The sequence below is a fragment of the Gopherus flavomarginatus genome, chromosome 8, assembly GCF_025201925.1.
Source record: "Gopherus flavomarginatus isolate rGopFla2 chromosome 8, rGopFla2.mat.asm, whole genome shotgun sequence".
NCBI lineage: Eukaryota > Metazoa > Chordata > Testudines > Testudinidae > Gopherus > Gopherus flavomarginatus.
In genome coordinates this window covers 63,062,742-63,085,997 of record NC_066624.1, presented here as the reverse complement: position 1 = coordinate 63,085,997, position 23,256 = coordinate 63,062,742, and the positions used below count along the sequence as shown (strand labels likewise).

General features: G+C 51.1%; 1 protein-coding gene across 1 annotated transcript in view; it reads left to right on the top strand.

Moving 5' to 3' along the window:
- Positions 1-22,289: 22,289 nt before the first annotated feature.
- TSPEAR (thrombospondin type laminin G domain and EAR repeats) overlaps positions 22,290-23,256 on the top strand; it is a 63,402-nt gene continuing 62,435 nt past the window's right edge. Inside the window, exon 1 of the mRNA XM_050965247.1 lies at positions 22,290-22,338. Within this exon, the coding sequence (XP_050821204.1) occupies positions 22,290-22,338 (49 nt within the window). The remainder of the gene's footprint in view (positions 22,339-23,256) is intronic.

The window sequence follows — 23,256 nt, the reverse complement described above, 5'->3', positions numbered from 1 at the left end:
ATCTTACATATGACACTCCTGTTAATACACCCCAGAAAGTTAGCCCTTTTGACATTTCATGACTGTACTGTGATCTCCAGGGGTCAGTCATGAAATGCAAAAAGGGCTAACATTCTGCGGTGTATTAATAGGAGTGTCAGATTTGTAGTGTTCCACCTTTCACTTATTTCAGTGGAGGGCTAGTGACTGAGGTCAGGAAAACAGAATAACTCAGGCTGCCTTTCCCCAGTGTCAGTTTCAGGACTTTGTGTTAGTGTTTAATAACGCCCTCTTTCAGTGCAAGCAGCCACCCCTGGCAGTGCTGAGGTCAAATGCTAAATGGTAAGCTTCCAAGCAAGCTATGCCTTGCAAACCTTTCAGAGGGGGATCTCCCTGGCTTTGTAGACAGAGGCTAGTCTTCCTTACTGAGAGCACTAACTCTCAGCACTCAAGGCCGGAGCCAACAAAGCACCAAGGCAGGTTTTGTCCCAAGATGAGCTGCTTAGCAGTGTACAGCGCTCCTTCAGGGGCCATTCACCCAGCCGCTTTTTATTAGATTTCAATACAGGGAAGCCTTAGGCTTGCATCAGTACCATGTTTACAATGGCGCTAGTGGCACCATGGCACCGGGCCCAAGCTCAAAAGGGACCACGGCCCAGCCCACTCCACCTGTGCTGCACCCGGAGCAGCTGGCTCCTCCCCCACCACTGCTTGCTCATCTCAGCCGGCTCAGGGCTTCTCTCTGCCCCTGGCCCCACCTGTCGGCTCCACCGTACCCCCTGATCCCTCCCCCGGCCTGCTACTTGCTTCTCTCAGCCAGCTGAGGGCTCTCTCTGCCCCGTCACTGACTGGCAGCCACCGGCAGAGATGGGGACGGAGAGGAGCCTTCAACTGCTGCCACTCTGGACCGATGACCGTCTGCTTCTGGCTACCCAGGGGCAGGGTCCTCCTCTCCCTGTCACTTTGCTGAAGCAGTGGGCTGGGGGAGTGGGCAGCTGCCTCCCCCACCATCCCATGCAAGGAAATGCCTCCTCTGCCACAGGCACCACCAGCGCCAGGTGGATAGGGCTGGGTGGGGCCCCGGGGAATGGGGTTGCTCTGTGCTCCAGAGCTTCAGCTGTCCTGCCCCCCTAGCGCTGTGCTGGGATGGGGGGTGGGCTCAGCAGGGCCGCGGCTGAGTGGGTCTGTCGGGGGTTGCTGGGCTGTGAAGAGGTAGAAGGCTCAGGTGCAGGGCAGTGGGGGAGGTTTGTGTTTTGGGATGCTGGGCAGTGGGGGTCTGGGGAGTGTTGTGTAGTTGTGATGGGGCTGTGGGGAAGGGTACTGGGCAGTGGGGGTAGGGGAGAGCTGTGTGTGGTGGGGTAGGGGGCAGTTGGGGGGTCTGTGCACTGTGGAGAAGGGCAATGGGAGTGGGGGAGATCTGCGTGTGTTGGAGTGATAGGGAATGAGGGTTCTCTATGGGGTGGTGGGGCTGAGGATGGCAGATGCTGGGTAGAGGTGGTGGTGTGCAGGGCACTGTGCATTTGTGGGCAGGGGTGCTGGGCATAGCAGGTCCCGAGGGGGCTGTGTGGCATGGCATGGTTCTGCCCCCAAGGGAAGGAACACACTGGCAGCACAGCACCGGGTGGGCTAGTGTGCTTCTAGCAACTGCCAATTTTGTAAATAGTGCCCTCACACTGGGTGGAGCAGGTCCACCCCGACCATGCCATGCCCCATTGCCCCTGGCTGGCCCCTCGCTCCGGGGACTGACCTCCCTGTGCCATGTTCCGTTGCCCCCATGAGGGCCCACAAATATGTTTGGGGCCAGGCCCGCAAAAGATTAATCTGGCCCTGATTTGCATGTTAATTCTGATTGTAGCTCCTGACAGAGGGAAGGTTTACACATCTGTAATTCTTCCCTGTCTCTCAACACCGATTGCACCATGTTCTCTGTCAGCCCACAACCTCTTCCCACAATGTGCAAAGGCTGTGTTTTACAAATCATTTGCGAGTCAGCGTGCAGGAGAAGGGCCAGAACCGTGTGTGGGCAGTGCTCTTCATGAGAAACGTGGAACCAAGCCTCAGCATTCTCGTGTTTGGCCTCAGGAGCTCAGTTTATTGCTTTTACAAGGCAGATTTTTTTAACTGAGGCCAAAAGCAAATAATATATCTTTCAAAGGACACTTTTGTCACCCTGGCAGCCTTCTGCAAAACACAGCTTGGAAATAACAGAACCTGGACATCTCAGTCTGGTCCAACAAGGAGCTTTGCAGGTGAGCAGTATCTCTACTCCTGGCTTACGTGCATCTGGCACAGCCTGTGGCTCTGATCTGAAGCCTGCTGCAGAATGGGAGTTGTTTCAGGGACTCCGCAGGGCTTTGGATCAATATGTGTCTGACATGTACGTGGCTGTAGCGTGTGCTTGTTATCCACACACAGGCAGTGCAGCTAATGGTCTCACACCTGTTAAACTGAGCATATTGATAACATATAATTACTACTTCTTTGGAGAGGAACACAGATGCGATGGTGATACTAGTTGGAAAAGAGCTGAGGCAAATGCTGTTGTTAGATACATAGGAGGAGGAGACTTCACGGGTTTACATTGTGTCAGAAGTGTCATTTTCCACTTCTTGTCAGTATGCTGCTGGCCGTCATGCTGCCCTTACTGCTGGCCAATAGGAAATTGACAGGAGTTGACCTGCAGCTGGGGGGAGATATGACCCTGTCTAGCTACATGTAAATGCTTCGCTGCTTGTGACTCTGGTGGAAACGTTTGCAGTGTGAATATTTTACCTTCTCTGGTCGGGTCTCTCTCTCCTCCCCACTCCTGGTCTTTTCAATATTTTCACAAACTTTTCCGTATTTTTCTTCCTTATGGCAATAAACCTTGCAAAAAAGATACCATGTTAAAGAGAATTCCAATCCCTGCCCCTACCACCATTCACTTGTTTATTGGTGCAAAAATTTCCCATCCAGGGTCCACTCCTAACTATGCCAGTGGCCGAGGCACAGAGCTCAGGAATTGCACTAAACAGTTGGGTGAGGTTTTGCCTTTAAGCCAATCTAAGAACTGGCTAAGAAGGGTGCCTAGCCTGTTATTTTTGTTACTCTCTCTTGCCTGCTCCACACTTTGATCTGCCTGTTGGTCTCATCACCCATGATGTCTCCTCTTTCAGACTGCCATGTCCGGGAGACAGAGACTCTAATGTTCCACATGTTTGTACAGTGCCTGTCACAGCAGGGCCCCAACCTGGTTGGCGGATAGGCACCACTGCAGTATAAATGGTAAATAGTAATAAAAAGAAACGGACGTTCCCAAGATAAACTGCATCTGCGTGTCACTGGGTACAGTCTCTTTACCCCAAAAGCTACATTTGGCAAGTGGATCTGTGTTTAATGATGCTTTGGGCATCGTGGACTAGGAATAAAAGCAAATGAAGATGCCAAGCTGATCTGCACTCTGCAGGATGGAGGTTAGTCATTCAACCACTTGTGTGGCCAAATGGATGTTTTTGCCCGGGCATTTGGTCCAACAATGCCTGAACTTTGCAGCTGCTTCTTCAACTGGGGAGAATGAGGGGCAGAAATCTGATCCAATGGTGAAAGCAAACCAAGGGATAAAGGTCCAATCCAGGCAGGTGCGGAGGACCTTTGCTCCTAGGATCTTCAATAGGCACAGAGAGCACTCAGCACCTTGCAAGACTGAGCCTCTAGCCAACTGCCTCCTACAGAGCTGCTCGGGGAAGCTGGACATGCTGTAGTGAAGTGCTACACTCTGCTCTGCAGGTTAAAGACAGTTTCTGCTGAGACAGGGCTAGGCAAAAAGACTAGGAAGCAGAAATCTGTTTGGAGAACTCTTGGGTGGTTTGTCGCTGACTTCAGTGGGGCCAGGATCTCACTTGTTCTTTTTAAAGAAGGGACATGGAAGGTATTGAAAGCATCCAGAGGCCGGGCTGTACAGAGAAGGTGTATCTTGTACTAGGGGAACAGGGTTAAATGGCAGCTGCTGAGAACAAAGGTACAGGAGTGGATGTGACTCTTGGCCGCAGCACAGGCTGCGCAAGCTGAGGAGCTGATTGCCTGGGTCGAGGCTGGTGCAGCATGTGGGATGGTTGGTGGGGAAGAAAGAGGGGGTGTTCAGAGATAATAGGGCTAAAGTTAGTACTCAGGAGCCAGCCCAGCAGCATAGTCTACTGTGACATGGGAACAGCAGGGCTGGTCGCCCCCATAGGGGGCAAGCACAGGACAGGGCCTATGAGGAGAAATCTTCACAAGGTTCCCTTCAGCCCATTGGAGAGAGGGAGCTGGGTTTGTGCCTCACTGAGGCAGCTTGGGGGCCTCGCCCCTCAAACCATCCCCAGCACCCACACAGACCTGAAGGAGCTTCTGCTCAGAAGGCCTCTGGGCTAGGTCCTGTGCCCTCTACTGCTTTCCTAGAGCTACCCCAGCTAGCGGTGCCCTTGGACCCCTCTGAAAATAGGGGTTCGTGGTGCATAGGAGGCTCTAGTACAGTGTTATAGCCTGAGACGGTGCCTTCCCTGGCTCTACTTCTCTCACTGCCTCCCCTCCTAGCATGGATCGCTCTGAGGCTAGGACAGAGACAGGGGTCTAGGTGGCACCATGATGGGATGGCAAGGTCCATGGTAACTCGCAGATCTAGAGGAATGATTGAGCCTAGAATATGTAATTCTGACCTCAGCAGACTGGATCGCAAGGCTGTTCTTCCTGCAATCGCCCATGCAGGCCAACAGGAGACAAGGCACAGATTACAGCTGTTACAGAATGGTTTATGTTTGATGATCAAACTAGCCCTGCTGGAGAGCTGCTACAGGAAGGCTGTTTCTGGTGCAAACATTGGCCTTATTGCCTGACTTATAAGGCCCCGGGTAGGGCTCTGATCTATCCATCAAGCACTAACGAGCTATGTGTGGCTCCAGGAAAGTTCATGAACTGGCAGAGGTGCAATGCAAGTCCATCATACCAGCTGGTGATTCCCTTAGTTTGGCTTGTTTCATTAGAGTAATTAATTCATGACCTACAAGAATCCTAGGGCAGATCTCAGCCCTGTGGAAGGGATTTTAATCCCTCCCCTTTGAACAAGCAGCACGAGTTGCTGCTTCTCTCTGGGACCACAGGGTCCCTGTCACTTCAGTGGCATTACGCGTGATTTAGACCAGTGTGGGCAGAGAGTCAGGCCCTGGGGGGTGTTTCGATATATCTAACTGCAGGCTCTGGTACTTTTAATGAGCTTTGCACGCATGGCATCCCATACAGTGTGAGGGAAATACAACCCTTTTGAACAATAGGGGGCACGTTTTAAACGCAATGTAAGAGACTTAGGGCCCGATTCTCATTTTCACTCCAGCCCCTTTGCACCACACCGGCTGGAATTGTAATGCATCCCCCATTATGGCCCATTGCACGCCTGGAGCGGTTTGGTGGGGTTAGTGTGACTGAAAATCAGGTTCTAAAATGTCATTGTCTGTGCGGTCTGAAGTAGGAAGCACCTGTTATTTGTCATCTTCCACTATTTGGGTTCTTGCCTCCTGAGTCTTCTAAGGATCTTTGTTCCAGTCCCCTGCCTGGAGCCATGCTAGCAGCTACAAGGAATGATTTGGAGCCTCTCTTGCTGTAATTTATACAACTGAATGAAAACGCACCTTGCTTTGTCAAGGCTTCTTTCTCTACCTGAGGTTTCCCAGCTGGCGTGGAAGCTGCCCTGTGTTTGCTTTGAAAATGACACCTGCACAGCAACCGTCTGTGCTCAGCTGGCTCCCCCACCCCCCCTTCGAGCAGTGCTGAACAGCTCATACAGTTGTGCAGGGGCAGTTTACTGCTGGTTTGCAATTCCCAGGCACGTCCATCTCCAGCACTGGCAGGCTGAGCAATTGCTCGTGGCCTTTCCCAGCTGACTTCCCCGTGAAATGTGGAAAGCATGGCGCATTTAGGGAGGTTCTCTTGGGTGCAGCATTGCAGTGAGGCTTTGAGGGAAAGGATGCAGAGGCCCAGTCTGTATAAACAGCATTGGCTACCGCTCTGCATGGCTCTTTTCTGGGCCTCCTATGGGAGCCACTCTGCCGTTTGCTGGCTCCTGCTGCAAATACTCAATGGGTGATGGAGGGATTCCCCAGTGGAGTTAATACAGATCAAAACTCTATTAGCTCCCAATCGCCTAGAGGCCAACCTGGAAGTTGGCCTGGTATGCTGGTGATTGCTGCACCAGAGTGCAATTACTGCCTGGTCTACCCTGCCCCACCTCTAAAAGTGTGTAGGGTCCCTTCTGCAAGTCACCCATGGGGGAGGAGCCGGCAGCACCCCTTGTCTGGGGGATTCTCCAATGGAGAGTCCTGCAGGCCTGGCTTTATCACCACCTTGTCCCATGGCGCATTGACAGCCCTGCCAGCATAAAGTGTCTGCACTTTGGAACAGCAGCGGCTCAGTCAGCTGAGGGAGAACAGGTCTGGCCATGCTCAGAAGTGCCCTCTTCTTGTGCCTGGGCTTCCCCAGCTCCTCCGGCTGTGCTGCTGGCTGTTCTGAGAACACGGCGGCAGACAGGGCCAGGATGCAGCTAACTCCAGGGCTGGATGGCAGTGACATGTGGCAGGATCTGCTAACACTCCGGGATGTCACCGGGACACAGATTTCCACACCAGAACAGCCTGGACTGGGCCTCTGGAGAGCTGGCTTCTATTCCAAGCTTTGCTTATGACCTGCTGTGGGACCTTGGGCTGGTCACGAACCCTCTCTGGGGTTCGGTTCCCAGTAGGTAAAATAGGAGTAGTTCTCCTTCTCTATGTCACCGAGCTGCTGTGAGGCGGAGTCCAGGAAGGCCTGGGAGCTGCTAGGGCTCGTGTGATTACTCCATGAGAGTCGACACGCCCATGGGAGTAAATAGATGGCTGTGGTTCTAGCTGGGGGGCTGGACTAGAACTTCCATGGCCCAGATTCGGCCGCGCACCCCAGCCCCCACTGTTGAAGTCCATGGGTTTCACAGACAGCAAGCGGCGGCAGGATTTGGCCCCGTGTGTCCCCTGACAGAGCCCCGACAGAGAGAGGTTGTGGTAGGGCGGTGCAGCCAGGTGTTAGCTAAGTGATATGCTTCATGACGAAAGAACTCTTTCCACTATCAGCAATCAAATCAAGGCTGAAAATGGACAAGGCTGAAGGATGCCTTGAGACGTGACGAATAGCAAAGAATCATTGGCAGGAGAAACGCATTGTCCTGATTGAAAATGCCAGCTCACTCCTGGTTCTGATCAGAAGCCACCATCCAAGGCCTCCCCCAGAAGTGTATTGTACGTAGTATCTTATTGCTTCAACATCATGCAAAAATATGGATCCCCATTTCTTATTGAACACTGTGGTCTAGTTCCCCAACCCTATGAACAATGCCACTGAGGTTGAAGCAACAAGCGCAAGCAAACTCCTCCATGTCAGGCATGCTAACAGTGCCAGGCCAGGATTTCCCAAGGGATTTGAAGACACGATTCCCATTGGTGTGTCATTGAACTCCCCAAGCCACCTTTGAGAGTGCCACCCTTTCTTAATGATCAGTTTGGTTTGCCTGTCTTACAGCAATGGCAACAAAACTGGAACGTCTAATGACAGAGGCCAGGCAAGCAGACAAAGAGCAGAGTGCTCCGTTAACAGCCTCTTTTATTGTCTTTTATGCTGATAAACAGAGCTTGGCATTTTCTCAGCCTGTTGCTGTGCTAATCATCAGCTCTCTTGGCCGCTGGAATGTGCCTCCACCCCCCAGCTGGCATGTGGGACGAGCGATTTCTCATACTCATTGCTTTCCTCCTATGGAAGCACGAGACAGTTACAATAGCATCAAACATCTGTAGCCTGCTGAGGACCGTTCCACTCGAGGGCTGCCTTCATGCACACACATGTGGCTGGTGCACATGGCACATTACTGCTCCAGTGGGGGCTGGTATCTCTGAGCATGGACCTCCCATGGCAGCGTAGGCAGTGCTTAGACTGATACCTCCCCTCCAGGTTCTACTGCAGGGAGCAGCTGGGACTTCCTGGGTGCCCTTCCAAGGGAGCGTCCCCTATAGGTGCTCTAAATGCACACATGCATGCCCTAGGCCCCACATGCTTCTGTACCCCTGGCTCAGAAGGGGAATGTGTTGTGCAGACAGGACAGCTCAGGACACTTGGCATTTGAGATGCTCAGCATGGTGTGCATGAGACTCACACTTTCCCTGTTGCAGGTTCTGTTCTTACCTCTGCATCAGCTGAGGTCATGCAGTTGCTCTTACCTTATTTATAAAATGGAAGCTGTGATTAGACTGCCTAGGAGGGTAGGTGTCTGAAGCCTTGGCCAACGAGCAGGGCTAGGAATTGCACTGAAATATAAACAGCTCAGAGGTGAGATTGGAACCTTCCCAGCTCAGTGCAAGTCTGCTAACCTAAAGGGAATTTGGAGAGTCTCTCCCATACCACAGTGACCAACTTTGCGACTTGGTGGAATCAAACTCGAGTGTGCCTGAGCCCTCTGCTCCTATACTATGCCCCTGTCTCTGAAGGCCAGGGTTTGTAATCCCAAGCCACACTGAGACATGCAAAGCATTTCCTCCTGACTAATCGTGGGGCACCCAGAATGCCAAAGGGATTAATAATTTACCACTTATTGCTCCCAATTGCAGAGCTGTTGCCTGTCACCATGTTCGCTGCTGGCATTCATTTGCAAGGCTTGCATGAGGGCCTTGCATAGTTTGTTACCTGAGAACCGTCTGGGACGAATTCGGAGATTTCAGCAGTCTTGACAAATATCAGCTGTTTTCTCAGAAAAATGCAAGCAGTGTGTGGGCTAGCTTGAATTTCCTGTGCCATGGGCTACCATCAGCCTTAGATGTGAATAAGGAAACACACTTCCCTATACACAGAAGGATCCATCCGTGAGTGCTTTTATCCAGCTAGTATAAATTGGGTCAGTCTGGCAATTACGCATGGCAGAACTCTCCCAATCTCTCCAGGCCTTTGCAGAGGTGGCTGGAGAAAGAAACACTCGGTCAGACTGCATGGTAGATAAAAGGAAATACTTTCCCCCTACACACAAGAAGCCTGTGGAACTCATTGCCACAAGATCTCAAGAGCTAAGCAGGACTCAAGGAAAAGGACCGTCTGTTTATATGGATGAGGGGATGTCTATAGTTACATTAGACAGAGGACAGGATATGCCAAGCTCTGCTGAGGGGGGAAGGAGGAACTGGTCATTCCATAATTGCTCAGTGGGGGGTACTTACCCCTTCCTTTGAAGCAGCTGGTGCTAACCATGGTCTGAGACTGGAGCCCAGCTCTGACCCAGCCTCTGAGAATTCGCTTCCTCCAATCTCACCATCAGACTAACAAGGATAATGTCACTGTTCCTTTGTTGATGATTGTATTTGAATGCAGGTGTTAAGTGACCCAAGTGGCTGGTGCAGGCACCAGGTAGACAAATATATAGATTTGGCTGATCTATGTCTTTTTATGGAAAATCGTCAGTGATGGCCTAAACCAGCCTGTGGCTTCAGTGGAGATGCTACCTGCTGACACACCTGAAAATCAGGCCACGTAAGAGCTGCCTAAGGATTAAGGCCCTGATCCTACAAACATTTACTCACATGCTTAACTTCACACACATAAGTAGCCCCACTGAACTCACTTGGCCAAATTCTCATTTATACTAAGGCCCCTTGCTGGCAGTAGGAAAGAGCCTTAAAATAAGTAAATTACACTTACACCCTTAGCAGCCTTAGTGTAAGTAGCAAGAAGGCTGAATGAGAGTGCCTGTGTGTGTTTGTGGCACCTAACTTTAGGTACCTGTCTTTGATGCTACTGGCTTGAGGCAGTGTGGTCTAGTGGATAGAGCACTGAATGGGGACTCAGGAGACTTGGGTTCTAGATCTGGCTCTGCCACTGGCCTGCTGGGTGATCTTGGGCAAGTCATGTCCCCTTCTGTGCCTCAGTTTCCCCACCTGTAAAATGGAGCTAATGCCGCTGACCTCCTTTATAAAGCACTTTGAGATCTGCTGCCAAGCACTATACCAGAGCCAGGGTCCATATTTAATCTTTTATGTTCATGTAATTAAAAAAAACAAATGCAAGTTGAATAAAACAAGAACTTTAAATGGTAAGAACAAAGGAAAAGGAGGAAGTGTCAGCTGAGTTGCATTAAGTGCATTAAAATCAGCATTAAGTCCCTCTGTGGTCCCGACTCTGCGTGAGTGCCCCATCGGGGGGGTCCATGCCCTCACACACACCGCTTGGCCAGAGTAGGCCCCACGAAGAAGCCCATCATTAAGTTGTCGTCTTGAGTTCTTTAAAAAACAGATCAAACCCAAGTTTTAACTGAAACTTCTTGGCAGTTCTTCCTGGACAGCAGTTTTCCATTTTGTAACTTGTCTTGTAGGGGAACTTGGAGGATGTTAACTACATTGTTCTAAGAATAAAAGTCTCTTTTTTTTTTCTTTTTTCTTTTTTTTGTGTGACTACAGAAACCAAATGGAGCTTGCTGCATTCGAGGAGATTTTCCATTCTCAGTCTGTTTGAATATTTTTACCTCCAGAGTTTCTAAAGCGACACTCTTGAGCAGTTCTTTCTTCAAGTGCTTCCCTTCTAGCAGATCAGGTTTTGCTGTCTGGCATTTAGGCAGGCAGTTATTTCCTTAAGCTATAATAATATTCAAAGGGGATCCCAGCAGCAGCTGTGCAGCACTGCCTTGCCAGGAATCATTAAAACAAAACCTTTTTGCACAAAAGAGGGGTGTAATTAAATAGATGGGCTCAAACCCCCCCACCCACACCCTTGTGTGCTAAAATGCACTAAATGCAGACACTAAAGCACTCAGGTGCGCAAAGTCGGGTCTTCACCTTGTTCCCATTTGATTCCTCTCTCTGATTTCTCTGGAGAGGGAAATTCCTCTACCGAAGATTCTCACCACCCCCAACCAAAAACAAACAAAAAGAAACAATCTCAAGAGGGCTGGGCAAAAGATACAAAGCTCTCCAAGGCGGTGGGACTCCTCCTCTTGACAACTGGCTTCTCCTTTAAATGTCTGCAAAGGCAGGTTCCAGTTAGAGTTGCTTTTGTGGCTGCTGGGGGAAAGTCTGTTCTCCTTCGGGATGGAGCGCTGGCCTCTCCGGGGCTCACCGACCACATGTGCCAGTTAAAGCAGGCAGTTCCTATGCATCCTCTTTTCTGAGCCTACCACCACAGTGCTGATTTTTCTGCTTCCTTCTGGAAACCTTTCCTCTATCTAATGCCAGCTAAGAGGCCAGGCGGAGACAGGGATCAGCCGGCACGTGTGGCCGTGAGGAGAAGGAAAGTGGAGGGGCAGGCTGCGCGGCCAGCTCTCAGAGGAGCAGTTGAAGCTGTGAGGCTGCTACAGTGAGAACCTTGGCAGAGTCCTGCTCCCGGAAGTGCCCTGGGGGTGTGGAGGATGAGGAGGTCTCCAGAAGTGGTTGTCATGTGAGCCGGCTATGAGAAATTGGAGCGGATTCCTTAACAGAGTGCCACCTGCTTGGGGTCTGAAGACAGGAGGGCAGGAGTGTTCCTGTGCATGGATCCGGTGAAGAAGGCCCCCTGATGTCTGCTTTGCTGGTGGTCTGGGCTGTGCTCCTGCACTCGGGGTTCACCAGCTACCTGGCCAGCGGAGGGACGTCATGGCAACATTGCACAGGTAGGAGCAGCTTGTCATGGGGGTTAGTACAAGTTGTTTGATAAGCAATTATTAGCCATCTTGTGGGGGGGCGGGGGGGAACTAGTTGTAGAGGAGCTTGCAACCCACCTTCCAGCCTCTGCATTCAACGCTGCCCTTCCAAATCTGGGAGATAATCACAAACATGTCAAACATTCCTTGTCTGGAAGAGCCACAGCTGCAGTCCAGGGACCCTGATGTGGAACTACACCCAGCATGGCTCAGCCATTGACAGTGTCCTCCGGCCCTCACCCTTCAGCGCTGGCTCTGACATAGGGGCAAATGAAGCTGGTGGACATGCCAGATATTTTGGGTCTGCCGTGAGAGCCCATGAGTCCTGTTTGCCTGGGAATTTGATCCAGTGAATTGGCCTAATCCACACTCAGAGGCACAGCTGGGTTTGTTTCCTTCTCCCTCGAGGATTTTGTGCTGCCCCTCTGGACAGTTTGCTTTGCTTTAGCTTGGCTTCCAGTCACAATGATCGGCGACCTCAGGTCAATGGCACTCGGAGTTTTTGGTGAAAAAAATCCCTATGCTGTAACCTATGGATGGAAATTTGTAAAAGCAGGCGGGGCATCTGACTGAGCCAGAGTTACGTGAACTGCTGGGTCTGCTTGTGGGCTTTTGGCTCTGCAATTTATTAAAGATGACCTGATTTCTCTGCTAACAAGCTGGCTTCAGCACCATGCCAAGTATTGTGATGAATAGCATGTGCCCTGCCATTCATCCAACGACCTCCACTAAAAATAAGGGAGGAGATCAGGCAGTCCGGGCTTGGAATATTACAGCTGCCATTGGCTGGGCGATGCAGAAGATGTAGCCAATAGTTACACAGATTTAATCTGCCAGGATATGCTGTTGTCTCTGTGGCCTGTATTGCTGTAGGGGGAATGTGTGAGGGTTGTAAGCATGGGACGGAGGCAATTGCCAGCCTTCTGGATTTGCTGGTGTAAAAGGGGTGTGGAGCTATTGACGGTGACAAGGGCTTCGTTTGGACTAGCTAGAGCTATTTCAGAATCCAGCCCAAATGTCCTCCATCCTGAACTGTCGTCATAGCAACCGATCTGGGTGCTTATCTGGCCCTCTGAGCATCACCATCATTAAGAGGACTTGATCCTTGCAGTCCCTGCCTCCCGGGGTGTTTGGTCCCCATTTAGTAGGCAGGGAACCGCGACACAGGTGGATGATGTCACTTACCAAGGTCACCCAGGAAGTCCATGGCTGAGGTGAGAATGAAAGCTGGGTCTCCCAAGGCCCTAGCTCTTCACTCATCTTTCCAGTAGGGGTTAGTTCCAATTCCTCCCATCAGCAAATCTCCCCAGGGACTCCGAAGTCCCATGTTGCAAGGTGACAGCTGACAAAGACGGAGTTCCTGGTAGGGCCGTGGTGGCTGGGAGTGGGCAGGCTGGATGGGGGCATGGAAGGGAGGAAGAGTGGGCAATATATAGCACACGGTAGTGGAGGAGGAGTGACCCTTGTGGGGCTGCCACCTTGTTCTCCTGCCTCCAGTGGCATCCTCTGCTTGCAGAAACCCATAAATACAGCATGGCAAGGACAAGACTGTCTGCCCATGTGCGGGAGGAGAGCTGCAAGGGAATACAGCTGGGGGGAATCAGGACTCAGGCAGGTGGTGAGGAGTGTGTGAAGGGGTGAACCAGCACTGTGATGGAACCGAGATGGTGGCTGGGAGCCGGGGAAAGGGAAGACTGCTGAGTAGAATAGGGGTGCAAGGAGCTGAGTGGGTGTTGGGGACTGGCCATGATGATGGAGGATGGGCAGTGGAGTAGGAGCAGGACTGGCAGTGCTTTGTGCTCAGGGTGATCCCTAGCCCCCCTGGCAGGAGACCTGCCATGGAGAGCCAGTGGGCAAAGGGAAGGCCGAGCATTTCTGCTGCACAGCAGCCACAACTGATTAACGAGTGGGGCCACTTAGCGATGTGTCCCCATGCAGCCCAGCCCCAGCAGTGCCCGTGAGCTGGGTGTGGGGCAGCAGGGCAGGTGCAGGTGATGATGTCTGCCTCTCCCCATCCCACAGCTTGGGTCTGCCAGCAGCTCAGCCCAAAACCCCATTGCCTCCTTGCTTCATGTGCATGCTGGGTTTACAGTGTTGGGTGCAGACAGGCTGACACTGGGGTGTTGGGAGTCTGGAGGGAGGGGCAGCAGCAGATTGTGTCTTGCTGCTACGTTAGGTGAGAGTAGCCCTGGTGGATGGTGGCTCTCACTCTTCGGACTCTGCACAGACCTGCAAGACACTGCTGGGCCCAAAAGTTCAGTGGCAACACCCCTTGTAAATGCCACTGTGGATCCTGATCTGCCGTGCTTTGTAGGCCTTGTATGAGACAGGGCTTGAGCCGTGTGCCCATGGTAGGCCCATGCCATTGAGCCCATATGCGCTGGTTCAGGTCCACACACTGGGAAGAGGTTTGAATCCCTTTCTGGACAGGCTGTCCCTGGGATCCTTTGCCGTGGCACTGCTGTAGTTAGTCATCTCTGCAAGGGGAGAGTCAGGGCTCATTGTGAGCCCACAAGCCTGAGCCTGCTGCATGTAATAACAGTGCAGAGTGTTTATCATCTTTAAGTGCTTTGCAGGCACTGAACACCCCTCCCAACAGCCCCAGGAGATATCTAAGTAGGTGCTATTATCCTCACTTCACAGCTGGGGAAACTGAGGCGGAGATTAAGTGTTTTGCCCAAGGCCACAGAGAAGTCGGTGTCAGAGCCAGGGTTAGGCTCTGTTCCTGCTGCTCAGGACCAGGTGCACACTCTTGCTTCATGATCATCTTGGAATTGGAGTCAGTTCTGTCCCTGCCGCTCCGGCAGCTAAAGCAAGCAGCGGCAGCTGCATTCACAGTGTGCTCTCTGAGCTGCTTTGTGACATGCTTAACACAAGGCCTAAATGAAAACACTAAGAACGGAAGGGTAAGGAAAGCAGCACTCAATACCCAGGCCCTTCCCACAGAGTGCCAGCGTCCTTGCAGGGAATGGGTAACACGACCCAGTTCGTATCGCAATATTTCAGGGTGGATATTTCTAATTGAAGAGATTGCCCCAAAAAGGACAGCTGGGAGTGGGAGCAAGGGCTGTGTGGCCAGTGCCGCCGCTAGAGAACAAAGCAGGGTAGGGTGGAGGATAAAGGAGAGAGAACAGGGACAGGGTTGCAGGGGTGCTGGCGCAGGCTGGTAGCACTGCGATTCGGAGAGCATCTTCTGGTGAGCTTTCTGTGCCCTGGGTGCCGTTTTAGTGCTGCCCCTGGGAGCTGCTGGGGGTTCCCATTCACAGAACCTTCTCCACAGCTGTACTTCTGCATATGGGGCACAAACCCCAAGGGGCGGGAGGGGCAGAGATGGGGAGGGGACTGGGAGTTTATGCCAGTGTTATGTCACTCAGCTCTCAGAGGGTTTGATGGCCCATGGAGGCAGGTGTGCATCTCAGCTGGGGGAGGAGGCCTAGCAGCCCAAGGCCTCACCCACTCACTGTAGCGCTATGACCAGTGAGCGGAGGACCCCAGCATAGGGTGGTATCCCCCGCCTGCAGGACCTGCGCTGAAGCTGGGCTGGGGCCAGTGCCTAGGCCAAGGGAAGGGCATGGGAGCTCTGAGGGGTGGTGCTCAGAGGAGTGAGCTGGAATGACACCCGCGGGAGGCAAGGGACGCTGCTTGGAGCTGCGGGAGCAGGGCATGGAGCTAGCACCCAAGGGCTGGGAGTGGTGCTGGCAGTGCCCTTCCTGGAGGCCGGTTCTGCACCCAGCTTGTGTTGCATTTTTGGTCTGAAATGCCCCGACTAGGGGGAGGGAAGGGGAGAGGAGGAACAGCGCATTAAGGGTGAATCAGAGCGCAAAGGAAATGAGATTTCCTAGATATATCCCTGGCCCTAGAAATATTTAGCTGGCTATCTTCTTGGTCTGTCTCATAGTGGTTTGAGCTCTTGGTTGGGCAGCTCTGGGGCGCTCAAGGCAGGCTGGGAGCTGGGTTTCCTGGCCCATGAATGTTTCTGCGATTTCAGGTTTTCTTGTTCTTTGTCAGGACAGAAGCCTGAGCTGAGCCGAGCCAATAGTCCTGTGATTCAGGCCCTTGAACCTGGTTCCTGTCACTGTCTTTCTCTGGCCATAGATTCCTCCCTGGCCCTGATGCAAATTTAGTCCAGACTGGCGCATTTCTGCCAAAAGATTGTTCTGACAAACTGGCATTTGACAAGGAGATGAGGGGTTGGTTGGGGGGCATGGGACTGGCTGGGGCCAAAAGCCAGGGAAGGGATGGTGGGGGGAGGCTGAGACTGGATGAGGAGCCCAAGGAGGGAATCTGGGACTGGGAGCCAGTGGAGGGAGAGGAGAAAGACTGATCAGGCCAAGAGTTGTGAGTGGGGACCTGGGACCAGCTGGGCAAGGGGAATGGGAAGGGGCTTGGGCTTGGGCTTGGGCTTGGGCTTGGGCTGTAGGGAAGGGATAGCTTAGTGGTTTGAGCATTGGCTTACTAAACCCAGGGTTGTGAGTTCAATCCTTGAGAGGGCCGCTTAGGGATTTGAGGTAAAATCAGTACTTGGTCCTACTAGTGAAGGCAGGGGGCTGGACTTGATGACCTTTCAAGATCCCTTCCAGTTCTAGGAGATTGGTATATCTCCAATTATTACCTTTATGTGACGCCTGAGATTGGAGACTGGTCCTGGGTAGGCAAGGATAATGGGACTGAAAAAAGGAGCCGGTGGTGGGGAAGAGCGGGGCCTAGGACAGGGACAGATTGGAGGAGACAGGGCAGAAGGGGAAAATGGACAGAAGAGCACACTCCCCTCTAGCGCGTGAAATAGAACCTCAGATGCCTATGAACTAGGACTGGCTGTGAAACCTACGGACATCCAGATGGCAAAGTGCGTGTCTTGCCCCCTTTTATGCTGGTCCACACAGAGGATAACAACCTACTACTTCTCTCAGGTACTCTGTTAGCTTGAGCGACAGAGCTCTGTGCAGTGATATAACGGTTCCAACTCTGCTGATTAATCAGAACGATGCCACAAGATGGAATTTCTGTTTTTTAGTTTGCTTTGTTAAAAATCTAGGAAATGACCCACAAAACAACTATGTTAAAAGCACCTGATTAAGGTAGCCAGATCAACTTTAAGTTTGCCTCTGCAAACTTAATTTGGCCCTCTGGGGTATATGCATTATGAGACAGTTTTTAATTACATGATCACCTCCTATTTTTTCCACAGGACCCCTACCTCATTCAGGGCACAGGATGGAGTTGCTCTGGGGATGAGTCATGGTGATGTAGTGAATGAAGCTTTTGTCTGTAGGCCCTGTCTCATTTGTTGCAGAGACTGAAAGGTGATTAGTGAACGAGGCAGGGGTTTGCAGGTAGAGAATAGGAGGATCTCATGTTCAGGCAGTGGAATGCTGCTCTGGAGAACTGGATTCTGTCCCTGCCTCTGCCACAGAATTCCTAGGTGTCTCAAACTGAGCCCCACAGATAAGTGGAAACTTTTGACCCTAATCACTCTGTGCCTCTGTTTCTCAACTGTAAACTGGGGATAATAGCACCCCCATCATTTCACAGGGCTGTTTCACAGCACTTGGATACTATAATGATGAGGGCCATAGAAAAGACCCTGGGGAGATTAATAATTGTGCCTTTAGAAAATAGTTTGAATAGTTTGCAATAAATAAGTTCTGGGGTCACAACAAGGAGAATACAAATATTGAATGGCTGCTCATTAAGTGAGCACCATCCATCCTGTGCACTGAATGAGGCAGGTATCCTGTGGAAAAAAATACTATGTGATTATGTCATTAAAGACCATACCATAATGCACACACACAAGGGGGCCACATTCAGGTTGCATGAACAACATTAATTATGGCATTTCCTAACTATTGACTTCGCAACCTTATTAATATTCTTTTCATGCAATTATTTTGTGTGTAAAATATTTAATATTATAAAAATGAAACCTTTCAATAAGGTCATTTTAATCTTTCCAAATCAAAACATTTTGGAATTTCCATTCTAGGAAAATTTCCAAATTTCAACTTTTCCTCCCGCTTTAGACCAAAAACCAATTTGGAAAGTTCTGAATTTCCCTGGGACAGAAATTCTGTTTTCTGGGCAGCCCTAACACTTCGATTGTCCCTAACGTGAAGAGCTGACAATCTTGCTGTTATATGTTTGTGCTGTGCCTAGCACAATGAGGCCCTGAGCCGGGACTGAGGCTATGAGAGGTCACTGTAATAGAAATAAGACAGCCTCTTTCAGTGACTTGTAGTTCTATTCTGCTCACAGAAATAACCATGGCTGTATGCAGTGTAGGGGTAGCTGTGTCAATCCTATGATCATAGAGCGATAAGGTGGGTGAGGTCATAGCTTTTATTGGACCAGCTTCTGCTGATGAGAGAGACAAAAATGTCCAATAAAAGAGATGACTTCACCCACCTTGTCTCACAAAAATGACCAGACTGGTTTGAGTGCAGGTAATGTTTGCTGTCTGCATTGGCAAGCACGGCTCTAAATACACCACCACATTCAGCCAATTCCTTATGCACTGAAATGCACCTATTTTCTTGTAAGAGCATTCCAACTTTTTTTCTCTTATCTGTGCAATGCTTCCACCCTGAAGAGAATAGTGTCCCTTTTTGCCAAAGGTAAGTGGTAGCTCACCAGATTCCAAGACATGAAAGCAGCCAGATTTCAAGATCTTTAAACTGACAAACTGCTCTAAACCACCCCAGCTGCTGCTCTAATCATTAATGAGGTTTTGTGTAATCACCAGCTGTGTTTTAATAATTAACAGGCCGGTAATGTAGGAGCTGAACCAAAACACAAATCCTTGTCTTTGGTTTTCATTGAAGATCGACTTGGAGGGATGGTGGCTCTCCAGCATATTAAAATCTGACTGCAAGCTACGGAAAGCTTGGGTGCAAGAACAGCTCCCATTAATACAACTTATGAAACTCCTCATTCCAGATGCATAGCCCTGTGGGAAATTAACTCTGCATGATTCATCTGCACAAAGCAGCTGTGATTAGGGAAAGAATCCATGAGTTGCTACTGATGACTCTGTAAATCCATACAGAGCTGGAACCCCAGTCCTAGGCCCCTGGTTCTTCAGCCTCAGAAGTACAGATGTCTCCCACATGAGCCAAAGAAGATCACCCTCTGCTGAGAGTTGGCTGGCCACAGGAGAACATCACAGCCCAGGCCCACTGCTGACAGAAATTCTGGGCCCCAAGGCAGAATAGTCAATGGGCTCTCCACACGTGCACAAGTCATGCCTGCATGGATGTGGCCTGCCTGACCTTTGAGTCATGCTACATCTGTGCTGGCTGGTGCCCAGCAAGCTGCCAGCTTGCTGCTGGTGCCCAGTGAGCTACTAGCTGCGTTGCTGGGCCTGCTCTTCTGGCATGGCCAGGGCTTCCACATGCCCACCTGGTAGGGTTGCCAACTGTCTAACTGGGCAAACCCAACGACCTTTGCCCTGACCCCCTACCCCACATCTTCCCTGAAACCATGCCCCTGCCCCACCCCTTCTCTGAGGCCCCATCCCTGTTCACTCCATCCCCCCTCCCTCCGTCACTCGCTGTCCTCCACCCTCACTCACTTTCACCAGGCTGGGGCAGGGGATTAGGGTGTGGGGGGCAGGTTCTGGGAGGGAGTTTGGGTGCGGGAAGGGGTGTGGGCTGCGGGAGGGAGTTTGGGTGTGGGAAAAGATGAGGGGTCGGGCTCTGGGAGGATTTTCGGTGTGAGGTGCAGGCTCTGGGCTGGGGCAGGGGGTTGGCACTGGCCAATGGGAGCTGCGGAGTTGGTGCTCGGGACGGGGGCAGCACGCAGAGACCCCATCCCCAGGGACTGCAGGGACATGCCAGCCACTTCCGGAAGCAGTGCAAAGCAAGGGCAGGTAGGAAGTCTGCCTTTGCCCTGCTGCGCTGCTGGCCGTGGTTGGGGGCCCCCTGGGCCCTTTGAAATTGCCAGGGCCCCTGGTCAATTGTCCCCTTTCTTCCTCTCCCGCCCCGTTGGAGGTCCTGTCACAGCATCAGACGCATACAAAGTTGGTGCATGCATTCGGCTGGAATCTTCTGTATTGGCCTAGCTTTGGTCCTATTGAAGTCAGCGGGCGTTTTACTATTGACTTCAACAGGAGGTAAGTTAGGTCAGCGGTTCTCAAACTGTGGGTTGGGACCCCAAAGTGGGTTGCGACCCCATTTTAATGGGGTTGTCAGGGCTGACTTAGCCTGAGCCCCACTGTCTGGGGTCGAAGCCTGAGGGCTTTGGCTTTGCTCCCCCCGGGCAGGTTTCTTTGGCCCCTCACCTGGGGTGACAGTTATCAGGCAGGCTCAGGCCTCAGTCCCCCCTCCTGGGGTTGTGTAGAAGGGGGTTATGGCACAATGAGGTCTGAGAACCCTTGAGTTAGGTCATTGCTGAGCCCACCCTCCTGGTAGGTCAGACTGTGCAGCAAAGTCAAAGCTGTCTCACTGCTAATGCAGCAAGCAGTGAAACGCTTTGGGCATCAAGCAGCAAAACATGAGATGCCATTGCAGGCTGGATTGCCAGCTATTAGATCCAAGAAAAGCATCGGGACCCTCCAGGATCTTGGCATTGGCCAAGGCTGAGCTGATAGGCTTCCGTTGCCAAGGCTCAGGAAAGATGTGGCGCTGCCCCACCCACCCATCCTTGTGGTGCTAGGCTCTGGAACAATACTCTGCAGGCTCGCGCTGGTGTGGTTCCTAATCTGTTGCTCTAACATCTCCATTTTCTGCTTGGCTCATTTCTTGCCTGCAGAGGGGGTGGCCAGTGCCTGGTTTTTGACTGGAAAGTCTGGTTGAAAAGGGGACCTGACAGTGTCCGGTTAGATCTACTGACCGGACACCCAAAGTCCAGTTACTGTGGGTGGGGGAGGTGGTGAGGTGCTGGGTCATCATCTGTGCCAGCCCCTACTCAGTCAGGGACACCTTTTACCTGTGTTGGGTGGCTGCAGCTCCCAGCCCCGGCTCCACAGGCAAGTTCCTCCCCACACGTGTAGGTGGGGAGGAAATGGGGCAAGAGCAGTGAGTGATGGGAAAGAGGAATGAATGGGGGTGGGGCTTGGGGGCAGCGGCTGGGCCTCAGGGGAAGAAGTGGGGCAGGGCCTTGGGGGGAAGAGGCAGGGCAGGGAAGGTTCCAGCACTCCTGCTGGAGTGTCTAGTTTTTAAATATTACAAACTTGGCAACCCTACTGCAGAGTCATTTCACATGGCACCTCTTTTCTACTTGTTCTGCAAAGCTCCATGGGTTCCCCAAGGAAACAGAACAAATCCAAATCTGTTGTCGGAGGCTACAGATCCCACTGAAGTCTCTGGGTCATGTTCAGTAGTCGTGTAAGCTACCCATCAGCTGTGCATGGGTCACAAAATGCTACCCCCGCCCCACCCTGGGGGGTAGAGAATTCTGATTGGATAGTGTTTTACTTGTTCAAGTCTCAGTGACTAAACAAGCTGCCAGGCCGTGGAGGATCCAGCCCTTAGCACCAATTCATAGTTACACAGATGTTAAGGTCAGAAGGGACCATCAGATCATCTAGTGTGCCTGCCTGTGCAACACAGGCCAGAGGGTATCACCCAGTGAGTACTGCATGGAGCCCACAATGTTGGTTGAGCTGGAGTGTGTTTCTGAGGGTGTGCCTGCACTGCTGCCAGAGGTGTGACTGCAGCAGGCATAGACAGCTAGCTAGCTCAGGGCCTGGAGCAGTGGAGAACAGGCTTCAGTACAGGTTAACCACCGAGTAATTAGCCAGGGGTCTGAGCAGGTTTGTACAGCCCACGCTGAAGAGTGCTCTCTGCACCGCTAGCCATATGTGAGCTAGCTCAGGTAGATCTACTCCAGCTGCATCATACCACGGGACTGCAACACAGTCCTACTCACAGAGAGACAGCCATTGTTCTCTGGAAGAAAAGTGTACCAGGTGGTCTTCATAAATGTCCACACCCCCCAGCCCCGTGCAGACCAGAGGCTGTGGGGAAGGGCTGGAATTTGATGGTAGCAAGGTAGAGCTGAGTAAAATTCAGGGAGTAGGTGGGGAGAGACTTTCCCACAATCATTGATTTGAATTCAAACACAAATTCAGGTTCCGCCTTGTTCATGACCCTTCGCAGCTGGCTTGCCATGAACATTTAAGCAGCCAAGGCTGAGCGTAAATAGCAGCTAAAAGCAAATGCTAAGCTTGAATGCAGGCATTTTGGCTAAAAGGGAATTTTGAATTGTAATTTGTTTGAATTGTACATCTGGTGTCTCATTACATAAATTAGGGGGCAGAAATAATAGCCTGTGACTTATGATATTAACCATCGTGGAGCCATACTCCAAGTTCAAATGCAGATTATTTCCAACTGAGTGTTCATAAGGTCTTCATATAAGGAAAATAGCCAGGAAGAAATGAACGAGGAATTTGGTGTAATGCATGCAATCAAAAACTCTGTGATTTCTTTGCTAACCTTTTACCAGCAGAAAAAGAGGTGAAATTCAATAAATGATGTGTTCACTCATAACCCAACTAACTATTGGGTGCTCCGCTAGGAACCTGGGAATTCCTCTGTTTAACTGGATTATGGAAACCAGGACAAATTTGTATGGAAAATGTGTTAATTTCATTCCCTAAAATGTAACCAATTCAAAGGGAGGCTACAGCATGGAGCTGACAAACGCCAAAGCAACAAGAATGGCTGCATCCCAGAATGGTGAGAAATTGAACCTGGAATGGTAACCAGGGTCATCTCCTTGGTGCCACAGAGTGCTGCCAGCCAGCCAGCCCAGCTGCTCCACAGATGAGGTTTAGGTTTCCCGAGTGCCTGGTGAGTTTTATTTCACTCTGATCCCATGGTGCTGGTCCACTGGAAATGCATGGAGACTCACACGGAGTAGCATCATACTCAACTGCATTTAGTGAGCCTGCTCTCTGAGCAAGGTGCCACTCCCTGGGATGAAAGGGATCAGAATCTGGCCCATTGCAGGCAGAAAATATTCACTTGCTACAGACACCTGAGGAATCTCACACTGAATTCTGGGAGTTCCCGAAGCAGGTACTAGTAAGCTCTTTGGGGCGGGACAGTCTCTTTGTTCTGAGTTTGTACAGCGCCTAGCACAATGTGGTCCTTGGCCATGATGCGGGCTCCATGGCATTACAGTAATACAAATAATAATAATAATTAATAATATAATATCTTCTTCTACAAGCAGGAGTCAGTAGATACCGAAGCCAGGAAAGCTAGCTGTCTAGCACAGTTCTGCTGAAAGGTATTTTCACCTTAAAAGCATCGGTGTAGCTAAGGGGGTGTCATAAACAGATAGCTAAGGGTTAATGTTCTTTTACCTGTAAAGGGGTAACAACAGTAACCTGAAACACCTGACCAGAGGACCAATCAGGAAACAAGACTTTTTCAAATCTGGGTGGAGGGAAGTTTTGGGTGTGAGTTCTTTGTTCTTTGTCTTGGGTCTGTGCCCTCTCGGCTCTGAGAGAGTGATTTTTCTATCTCCTGGCTTTCTAATCTTCTGTTTCCAAGTTATAAGTACAAGGATAGCAAGACAATAGGTTTATATTGTTTTTCTTTTGTATTTACATGTGTGTAGTTGCTGGAGTGTTTTGAATTGTATTCTTT